Source organism: Engraulis encrasicolus, chromosome 15 (genome assembly GCF_034702125.1).
Source record: "Engraulis encrasicolus isolate BLACKSEA-1 chromosome 15, IST_EnEncr_1.0, whole genome shotgun sequence".
NCBI classification, from domain to species: Eukaryota; Metazoa; Chordata; class Actinopteri; order Clupeiformes; family Engraulidae; genus Engraulis; species Engraulis encrasicolus.
Window position 1 is genome coordinate 6,188,829 of NC_085871.1, and position 11,739 is coordinate 6,200,567.

At 42.7% G+C, this 11,739-nt stretch overlaps 1 protein-coding gene across 1 annotated transcript; it reads left to right on the forward strand.

Moving 5' to 3' along the window:
• Positions 1-1,098: 1,098 nt before the first annotated feature.
• Positions 1,099-11,735, forward strand: wnt7ba (wingless-type MMTV integration site family, member 7Ba). Its single transcript, XM_063216894.1, has 4 exons — positions 1,099-1,292; positions 3,058-3,284; positions 7,773-8,044; positions 11,222-11,735. Exons 1-4 carry the CDS (start codon positions 1,210-1,212, stop codon positions 11,699-11,701), a joined length of 1,062 nt encoding a protein of 353 aa, XP_063072964.1. The 5' UTR covers positions 1,099-1,209; the 3' UTR covers positions 11,702-11,735.
• The last annotated feature ends 4 nt before the right edge of the window (positions 11,736-11,739 follow it).

Here is an 11,739-nt window from a genome sequence, read left to right on the forward strand (position 1 = left end):
CCATCCCGGCGTGCCATGTCCCGTGTATTTCCAATAGGAGGCGCTCATTGAACGAGCATGGGGTGGGCCTCTAAAATGATAGTAATTGACTAGGAAGGAACCTATTAAAATCAACTGCGTGCTCCTTTCATTAAAAGTAAAGCGCAGTTGGAACTACTAAAGTAAATCAATTTCTCAATCTCAACTTATTAATTTACAATGCTATTGAAGTCACCCCATTTCCATTGTGAAAATTGAATACATTTGAAAATGTCAGACCTCACTGCCATCTACTCCTGGATCAGCCTTGTAACACGTTTTAATTGTAAGCCTGCATTAATGATTTACACAGCCAGCAATATTCTATTCTACGCCTTTGTGGCTTTGCTCTAAACGGAATGGCAATGTTTCTTGCATCACTATTTATACAGATCTCTTCCCAAAACCGCATATTTCAGATGGAGCACTTACTGTAGCTGAACTGAGCCTGACACCTGTGCCAACTAGGGACGTGATGAGAGACACAGCGTGCATCATTTACCACGAGGATTGTAACACTTCCATTCCACGTTTAGTGTATGAGCTAGGTCATTTCATTCAGTTTACATCGATCAATGTCACAGTGAAAATAATTGTGCACCGCCGTTACGCACGGATAAAACTCGTTTATCAACACTGATAACTTGATAGGTATAGGCTAGTAACACTAGGGCCACCACTGTACAGTCCAATTCAATACTAAAAAGGCATTTTATATCATCAAATGTAAAATGTGACCAACTAAACACAGACTGACTTTTTGTGCAGTTGTCTGTCTACTACGCGCGATACCACAAAGGTGGGCGGACTGCACAGCGCACGAAGCCCCCTCTCCCTCTGCCAATGACAGAGCTGGGAGACACACGATGGGCACAGTCGTGATATCCAAACATTTCATGATTCACACGAGTTCAGCCCGGGGACCTCAGTCTAAAACTACCCCCATGCTATGAGATGACGGATCCTATCTCCGCACCCGCAGCTAGCGCATGGTCCGGGGAGCTTGGAGCTGCATAGCGCCAACGCTCCTCCAAACTACCGCAACAAACGGCAACAAACCCAGCAAGGATACTCCGCTTATTTCACACTCTTAGGAAGAGTGATTAAGGAATTACAGTCGCACTTTGCGTTTTTTAATGAATTATTTATTTTTCAAGCACAAAGTGCCGTATCCGTTTATTCAATGTCACCATGCTCATCATCTCTTCACGCAATGCTCTGCTGTCAGTCTACTACCCACAGATCTTCCTCATCCTCACCAGCGGTAGCTACCTGTAGGTTGGCACAACTTGCTTCCCATTTTTCCTTTTTCTGACTTGAGTATAAAGTAACCGGTGAAACGTATGTGTAGTTAGTAGCTTTGGGGTTGTTCCGTTGCGCGCGACAGGTGGGTACGCTGGGACTGGATGCGGTGAGTAGGCATCTTCGTGACATATGAAACACCTGTAACGCAGAAGAGTTGCATGAGACTGATATAATAAGGGTTGCTCGCCGACTGGTGTGTGCACTGTTGTCCTATACAGTTTATGGAGTGCAATGACAGCCTGCAAACCTAGGCTATGGATTCATGTATGTTTCAATTGCGCGATATGGAATGCGTTGTGGGCTACTTTAACGGTTGTAGACAAGGCTAAAGAATGGGGTTTTAAATTACCATACTTTTTTGAAGGCTTTGATAAGTATCACTGATAACTAAGTAGGACCAGCAATTGTACAAGAGAAGTTGCGAAAAAGCCCCAGCCACATGGTTTTACGCACAACCCTTACCACGCGTTGATTTCTGTAACGCCTCGTTTTAGTAGACAGTATGTGCAAATAGTAAATGTTAAGGTGCATGATTTCCCCTTACTTCTATTGTAACTTAGGTTATTGCCTATTGCAATTATTCAAGTCTAGGATATAGGCTACTCATTTTCCAAATAATGTATCCATTGTGATTCACCTTTTAGGTGTTTTACCCGTTTTTGATGCCATAGTGTGGTTGACTGTAGCTACTGTTGACTATTTCTATCACCAGCAAGAAGTCTAGTAGGCCTATGCAATTTATCTTAGGGCATTTTCTATGCTTTAGTATTTGACCAAAAGATATGATTGCACACATTGAAGGTTCAGCATTCCTGTGCATGTGCCAATCCTTAAGTAGCCCACTGTGCTTACCACCAACATCAGCACATTTCAGTGTTATCTCTAGAACTGACCACCATTTCCCCTGCCTTGGACAAGATAGCTGCAGTCTGAGTTTACATCTCTCAACCTGATAAAACTGTGTGAATTACAAGTTGGAAAGGGTTCAAGCAACAGTGATAACTGGAATGGTCAATAGTTTTGCCCGCTTACATTCTTACCGCATGGCATATCTTGACAAATTCACTGCACAATTGCTTGTGTCTTTTTAAGCAGCACACTTTAGTGGGATAATTTGTTTGGAATGCTTTTTTCACCCAAAATTCCATGTCCTGCTTCCATGTGGGTGCCCGGGCCGTGTGGGCTCCCGTTACTAGGCAAAACCAACACAGTCATGTTATGCTGAAATATATTGCATCACATTTTGCTTCCTGCAGCAATATTTTTCATTTTTTTTAATGAGGACTTGCAGCATTGCATTGTACACATAGCTGAGCCACAGGATACCAGTAGAGAACCACTGGCTCTATAGATTACTGACAGTCCCAGTCATTATCTCAGCCTCTTTGATACACAGCTGTACACAGTGCAATTTCAGTGTTAATTCAACACTATAAGAGCCTGATGTAACACTCATACTGTTGAACCTGCTGTCTAAGTGTTGAATTAACACCGATCAAATGTATTGCGTAAGGACAGATGCATGTGTGCTGTTTTGCTGACCAACATATTTGGGGATAGTGGTGTCGCTCCACTCAAGGGGCCCTTTTCCTCGGTGGTCGCACTGCAGGCCAACACATCATCTGCAACAAGATACCGGCAAAATTGTGCGAGGACAGATGGAGCGATGTGTTCTTTTTTAAATTTTGATTTCTGCTGAGCAACACAACTTGTGTCGTTCGTTTGTGTCCAAAGGGCCCTTTCCTCGGTGGTGGCGCTGGGCGCCAACATCATCTGCAACAAGATTCCCGGCCTAGCCCCCCGCCAGAGAGTGATCTGCCAGAGCCGGCCCGATGCCATCATCGTCATCGGCGAGGGCGCCCAGCTGGGAATCAACGAGTGCCAATACCAATTCCGCTACGGCCGCTGGAACTGCTCTGCCCTGGGAGAGAGGACCGTGTTTGGCCAAGAGCTGAGAGTAGGTCAGTCGGCTCCCTCTGCATTTTGCTGGTCATGTCATGTCATGTTGGGCTTTTCCAGGAGGAGTAAGGTTTTAGTCATTTGGAGGTGAAGGGCTTTTTGTGTGTGATTTTAACCAGTTTAGAGCAGTCTTCAAAAGTGATAATGATCGGTTAAAATAACTGGCCAGTGTTGTGATTATTCTCTCTTTTGAGAGATTATGTTGAGCATCAGTACCTGGGATTGAAGACTGTGTGTCACAGGGCTGTTGGGCTGTTGGTAAAGCACACCGAAGCATTTTGTTATGATTTGCGCAAATTCTGTGTTAAGTGTATGTTGTGAGCCTACTGTGTACACACTCACCCCTGTCAAAATGAATACAAATACTTTTCTTTACAGGAATCGAGAGCCAGTTTTAAGTCCTTGATTGTGGTCAGAATGGTTTTGGGAGTGTGTCCCTTCTGCCCAACTCTGACAAGGATTTGTTTTGGGATGTCATTTGGTCAGTTGAGGACAATACACATTTTCTCTCTCTGAATGACTCAGCATCCCACAAGATTACAAGTCCTAACATGGAGTTTGTTTTACCATATTCCAAGTTGTATTCTGTGTAGATCACTTCACATTTAATTCATAAGGCAGGGATACAGTTATACTGCAGAACCACCGTAATACTTGAACAACTTCCTTTCTATGTCTTGTCATATGGTCTTAAATATGCAAGGTTTAGACAGCTACATGATACTTGACAACAAATTGACTTCAAGTAGAGAAACGTCAACTTTGTAGTAGTAGTCAAATGCCAGGAAAAAGGGTTCGAAAGTATTAAGTCTAACTACAAACTATGTCAAGTCGGGCTGGCGGCCCAAGGTTTGAAAAAGAACAGAGCACATCAGCAGGCCACTAATCATAATGATATAATAACATAAAATGATTTTTTGGAACTCGGCAGCATGGTTCCATAACACTAGTCCGTCAACAGAACACAACGTTGCAAACGTGCAGCAGCTCATAGCCTCATAACCTGCAGTGAAACCCCATCCTTTAACTTTAAAGATTTTGTGGTTAAAGAACCACAAATCTTGCTGACAATGTCTCTGTCTTCTATAAACCTGAACAGAGGGCTGTCAGTTTGGTGGATCGCAATGTACAACAATAATAATGGCGGCCATCTTATGACACAACCCCATTAACAGTTGAACTGTTGAGAAACATTTCATCAACATATTTTGACCGAGGGCAAACAAGTTTCACATAAAACTCCAGATATTGGACCATTATTTCTTCATGGTACAGTGGTGTGTCCCAGTATAAATGATGCAGTCTACTTTAAACTGATGATTTTATTTGATAAAGATTGAATGTGTGCTGTGCTCCTCACCATTTCGAAGACCAGCATTCCTAGAGATGTTGTGAAGACCCTGAAAGAGATGAACAATAAGCGAACACAATAAAACACAACCCATAGTGGTCTGTTTGGGCAGTTATACTGTTTAGCAGTAAAAAATGTGGGCTGTGCTAAACAAAACAAAAATGCAACACAATGAACATTTTAAAACAGGGAAAAGATTTGTGTTTCATGACCAATTGTAATTGTTACCATGCTGACTTTGTGTGGTTGATTCTGAGTGTCTGTCATGGTTTTGGTTTAGATGGTATGAAAATAATTCAGATCATCTGACAACTCATATTGCTTGGAAATGTGAATTCTACACAGTGAATGAAATGTACTGTTAACATACACAACATATCAAGTCAAACAATTAAAAGAGGCCTAGGTGAAATCAAACATTGCACAATTTTGAATGGAATGATGAAAACAGAATTGAAGACCCCTTAAAAATCACTACACAACATTCACATTTCAGTACTCTGCCCCAACAAGGGCAATTAGCACAGCATAAACACAAATTTGTTCAAAACTAGTTGGTGTGTGGGCCTATGTAAAGGGAGAAGGCCACTGATACAGGGTCAAATCAAATGTACCATGCTGCCTAACACTAACCTTACTTTTGCCAGATGAATGTAGTTCAGGGGTGCATTTCTGGAAAGAGTAGTTGCTAACTATGTTAGCTACTTTGTTGGTTGCAATGCAATTTCCCATTAGCAACTACTGAAGTTGCTAACTGCTAACAACTACGCTGTCCAGAAATGCACACATCTTGGATGCATGAAGCAAGGAAGACCCATACTCATCTGGTGAGGGGGTCAGATCAGCATAGTGCACAGTGAGCATGCACGCAGTGCAGATCTGTGCAGCACGTGGCATCACGAACGTGCCCAAAAACACTCGAGTGGACACGGCACAACTTTTTATGGCAATCCTGGCAGCCATCTTTTGAGGGTAGACCTGTGCTTGGCCGTCAATGTAAATGAATGGTGAAGGGGCTCACCTCTCTCAAAAAATGACTCGATTCTGTGAAAGTACAGAACTTGACAAGGACAATATTTAAAATATCTGGCTAAATGTCTATGATTAAAAAAAATCAATTCATATGATTTAGGTGGATATTTATTTGAAATCTTGTTCAAGTAGAATGAGTCACACGCTTGATATTTCCAAAGCATTTAGCCGTTTTTGACAGCTCTCCAATGACTTGCATTGAATGCCAAGCACAGGGCAACCTATACAATATGGCGGCGGGGGAAGGTGCTTTCCGGCGCTGCCAGCCAATGGCCAGTGTTTTTTGTTCTACCTCTATGATGGCAACTCCATAGGAATCAAATGGCACTAAAATGGCCACCAGGCTGACCAGCAGGTGTCAGCTTTTGGTCCTGGTGTTCTGACAATGGACGAGGGCCTTTTTAGTCCTATTATACTGTACCTTACACCAGTGGGGGACAACCTTTTTTTCTCAAAGCCCCGCTTGTGAACAGTTTTTTCACCTGATGTCTTCGTCACAATGCCTGCTAGCTACCACTTTTGTTCATTTGTTAACTAGTGGACTACAATTTTCTGAGGCAACAAAATACAGGGGTAAGAGAAAATAATGGAAACACCTGTCATTTTAGAGTGGGAAGTGTCATGGCTCAAGTGGACCAGCTTGTCTGCCAATCTTCATTCATTGCACATTGCACCAGTAAGGTGAAGCGTGAAGGTTCAATTGGCAGGGTTAGAGCACAGTTTTGCAGTGCACACAACATTATGGGGGCATATCAGAGTTCAAAAAGGAGAAATTCTTGGTTCGCATGCAACTATTGCATCTTTGACCGAGACAGCAAGTCTTTGTGATTTTTGAGATCCACGGTATCCAAGGTAATGTCTGTATACCACCAAAAAGGATGAACCACATCCAACAGGATTAACTATGGGTGCAAGAGGAAGCTGTCTGAATTCTCTAAAATGGATGTTTGGGTGCTAACCCAGACTGTATCCAAAAAACATAAAACCACAACTGTCCAAATCACAGTAGAATTAAATGTGCAACTCAACTCAACTCTCCTTTTCCTGCCAGAACGGTCCATCGAGACCTCCACAGAGTCAATACACACAGCTGGTCACCCAAACATCCCTTTCAGACAGGTTCCTCTTGCAGCCACAGTTAATCCTGTTGGATGTGGTTCATCCTTCTTGGTGCTATGCAGACATTACCTTGGATACCGTGGCTCTTGATACATCACAAAGACTTGCTATCTCAAAGGTGCAACAGTTACACGCGCACCAAGAATTTCTCCTTTATGAACATGTCACCCATAATGTTGTGTACATTGCAAAATGTTGAGCAAAACTGTGCTCTTACCCTGCTAATTGAACCTTCACACTTCACGTTACTGATGCAATGTGCAATGAATGAAGATTGGTCAACAGGCTGGTCCACTTGAGCCATGAAACATACCACACTAAAATGAGAGGTGTTTCCATCATATTGTCTACCCCCTGTATGTAGGTGTACATTATGCAACTCCTGAAAGCCAGGAATGTCTGTCTGCTGGTGAGTCAAAAATATCTATGAATATTATAGCTTGATAGCTAGCATGGTGATGACAACATGCTTTCAAGGTAAGTAGTATATGTATCTGCTGCCCAAATTAATTTAAGTAGCGAAGTTAACATCTAAATGAGCAAATTTGAAGCTCTGATTGACACTAACCAGTTCAATGTTGCCCCAATTGCAATGTGGAGAATACTGTGCTATTGCGTAATGAAGTGAAGAAAGTGCTCCCTAGTTAACAAGTAAAGACACAAATGTCAAGTAATTATACGCAAAGTATAACCATTCGTTTACTAGTGAGCACCAAAATGCCATTTAGTGAACAGTTATCCTAACCAAGAGTGGGTATCTTCAAATTCAACAACGTCCCGTTGCTTACAGCTTAACTGTTTGGGTAACATGACCTGGATGAATGACAATCTTCATAGATGTACTGGCATGCATATGCCTTTCCTGTCCACAATGTACACCAACATCAGTGAAAGAAAAAAACAAACACCTAACACTTTGTAACATGCTCCCCTGTTCTCCCTCATACACCTAACACTTTGCAACGTGCTCCCCCGTTCTCCCTCCCAGGCAGTAAGGAGGCCGCATTCACCTACGCCATCACGGCTGCGGGGGTAGCCCACGCGGTGACTGCGGCCTGCAGCCAGGGCAACCTGACGCACTGCGGCTGCGACCGTGAGAAGCAGGGCTACCATGACCAGGAGGAGGGCTGGAAGTGGGGCGGCTGTTCGGCTGACGTCAAGTATGGAGTGGAGTTTTCCAGGAGATTCGTGGACGCCCGAGAGATCAAGAAGAACGCGCGGCGGCTGATGAACCTCCACAACAATGAGGCCGGGCGCAAGGTAAGACAAAGACGCTGACACAAACACTAACTGGATTTTTTGGCTAATTACCGTTTCGCTTCTTTACTTGCTTATAAGGCTATTAACCTAGAGGTCAACCGCTTACGACCCTAAAGGTCAATAAGTTATTTTCATGTGAGCAAATGTGCTCTGCATCACATGAAATACACCAAGTATTTGGGCGTGTGAATAACAATCTAAAATCTTGTGTACGATTCATACTCGAAGGTGCAACTTTCACGTCTCAATTAGTTCCTAATCAGGTAATTAGTCCTATTGGATGTTAACTACCTAATTAATTAACTAATTAGTCTTAAAACGTGTCAATTACCTCTATTTTTGTATTTTGCAACATAGAGAAAGGCTAAATATTTTAGTTCTGGTTGGATGTGGGTTGAAACTTAAAAAAAAAGTTATATCATCTGATCAAATTAAAACACTAGGCAGGCAGTTTCCACATGGAAAGCTGTCATGTCAGTCAAAGACAGATAATCACAAAGTAAACTCGCAAGATGTGAGGAATTCTCCAGAAAACGAAGCTACTCCTCAATACATATGAGCAAGAGTAAACCAGAGTCAACAGCCACTGATAATCATCCACTTTCAGTCGGACTTAATCTCACCTTAAAGTACACAAATATCTAGGAAATGGTTAAATGGTCATCTGTCTGTAAAATGTATCTGTGACCCATCACAAAAACCTACCGATATCCATATTTAACTCCAGTGTAAGTGTATCCACGAATGGTTATTTGAAACATTTTTTCTGGTCATTGATGTGGCCTTGAGGAAGGTAGAGAAAATTACAGGGCACTTCTGGCTGTAACTTATTTTTCCCCCTTGGATTTGACATATAGCTGGCAAACGCTGCTCGTAGCCTCCAGCTATTCCAAAAGAGCTTTTGTACATTTTGAGGCAACACTAAAAATGTTAATGTTAAAAACATTCACATGCTAATACTACTGCACCAGTGATGAAGCCCAGGTGGCTTGTCGAGAAGCATGAAGACGCAAATGAAATCCATGAGGAGGGAATAGGAAAATGAATATGGTCAGACTTGAAGGCTGAAATATTTTGTCTAGTGCCATGCATCTCTAAAGTGTAGGGTTTGGCTCCAATTGTTGTTAACAGATGCATGGTAGGTGAGGTGCGACAAGGCTGTAAATGTGTCTGTTCATGCCTATATTTAATAATATCCTTTTCTGAAGAATAAAGGTCCACTCGTCAAAACAAAAGCGGTGTTGCTTAAGGCACTATATGTATATTTGTGACATTTGCAGTTCTCCATATGGTACATGGATGGTTTCTGAGGACATGCATGCTGCCCACCATCACAGAACGTTTCAAACTATAGGCATATATTACCATAGGCTATAAATTAACTTTTTTCATCACTAGCCAATTTGGCTAGTAGACGTTACATTGTACTAGCCACACATAAGCTCACTATCAGTCAAATTGGCTATAAGTCTTCTTCTATACCAGTCAAACTGCCTTTTCACCAGTATTTGGCCAGTTGGCGGGTATTACATTTATAGCACTGAATATTACAGTTTGGTTGGCATGATACTCTGTGTCCACCTTACTATCCAAGGTTACACGGACAGTGCCACTGCTATTTTGGTAGCAGTTGCTAGTGCTATCATTCAGAAGGGCTATGGGCAGACTAAAGGCCTGTTTTTAATTCCCGCAAGTACCAAGAACCATTAATTGCATTTTCTAAACAACCTAAGGTAACGGAAACACAAGAAATCCTGTGGTAGCACGGAAATCGTTGAAATGGGCAGGGTTAGTGGGCGTGGAAATGAGTGGATACTCTATCAAAGCCTCAAACACAAACTTGTAGGCTACCCCTATGGCAAGACTGGATGGTTCGAGGCTAATCAATTAGCATGCCAATACACTATACAGTATGCAATGCGTTACATATACCGGTACTTTGGTTAGGACATGTCAGTAGGACAGTAGTATTTCTTTGTACAATAGTTAACTACAGTAGTTAATTTTTGCATTCACTTGCAGAATGCAAAAAAAAAATCTACACTGTATATAACAACAGAATGTGAAGAAATAATCATAGACATGTCATCATTCTATATGCATAGCATTGCAGAGATTTCCGTCAGCATCGATGTGCTAACTAATTAGCCTCGGATTGTCAAACGGCAGACCGTCCCTTATTTCCTTAAGTATATTGATAGGTTTCTTGTTTACAAACATGAGGAAGGGCAAGATGCAAAGCAGCTAATCACATGAACGCATGAGCGACAGCAGTATTCAACCAATCAGTGGCCTCAGCTGCATGCACAGACAGAAATGTTTGCATACAAGAAACCTATTGATTTGTGTGATGGGGTGATGAGGAGCCAAATGGTGATAGCCAGGTAGCCAAACGTTACCCAGCAGCCTGGTCTTACCATAGCCTAATAGCAATTTCATAACAAGTGGGCAAATAAGTTGGGTAATAAAGTTAACAAAAATAGTAATAGATAATAATAGAAAGTTGGGTGTTCGGTTATGGATGATTAAGACCAGACTATTTATCTGAAAACAGGTAACAAGCATTTCTCCACAAGGCATCCTTGTTACACCAATATCTGATGGGGCCTTTAAATTATACATCACATTGTAGGCTACTTTAAACCAACACAATGCAACGTTTACATGAGACATTTAATTCGGAATAACTGACTTTAATTCTGAATAAAGTTTAATCCTGTCATGTAAACACCTCTTAATTCGGAATTAAAGGAAAGATCAACGTAAACTCGACGGAATACTGAATTATTAATTCGGACTTAAAAACATCATGTAAACGTAGTGAATGTAACAACATTACACTAACCCACTATGTTGGAATGCCTGTGCATGGGGCAAAAATCACAACTTTGAAAAAGTGATTAAATGCAGGATTACTAATTACTGATTTGGGTCATCACAAGGTTTGCTATTATTGGCATTAATAATTCACAATTTTTTAAAAACTTTTTCGAGTAGACTACCATGTGTTGTCTTATCAGAAACACAACTTGGATTGAAACTACTATATTGCCCAATTCTAATCATGATGAAAATGAGTTCATATGGGAAAAAAGATAGTCATGATCTATCAGTTTGTTTTTCCACATGGCTCAGTGTGACATGACTTGTTTTGCCCACCTGTGTGCCGCCCCGCAGGTCGTGGAGGAGTGCATGAAGCTGGAGTGCAAGTGCCACGGCGTCTCGGGCTCCTGTACCACCAAGACGTGCTGGACCACGCTGCCCAAGTTCCGGGAGATCGGCTACGTGCTGAAGGAGCGCTACAGCTCGGCCGTGCAGGTGGAGGCGGTGAGGGCCACGCGCCTGCGCCAGCCCTCCTTCCTGCGCCTCAAACAGGGCCGCGGCTACCAGAAGCCCCCCGCCTCCGAACTGGTCTACCTGGAGCGCTCACCCAACTACTGCGAAGAGGACGCGGCCACGGGCAGTGCGGGCACCCAGGGGCGCCTCTGCAACCACACCTCGCCGCACACGGACGGCTGCAACCTAATGTGCTGCGGACGCGGACACGACACCCACCAGTACACGCGAGTCTGGCAGTGCAACTGCAAGTTCCAGTGGTGCTGCTTCGTCAAGTGCAACACCTGCAGCGAGAGAACTGAGGTGTTCACCTGCAAATGAGGAAGAGGAGGAAGAGGAGGAGAAGGAGGGCCGAGCCA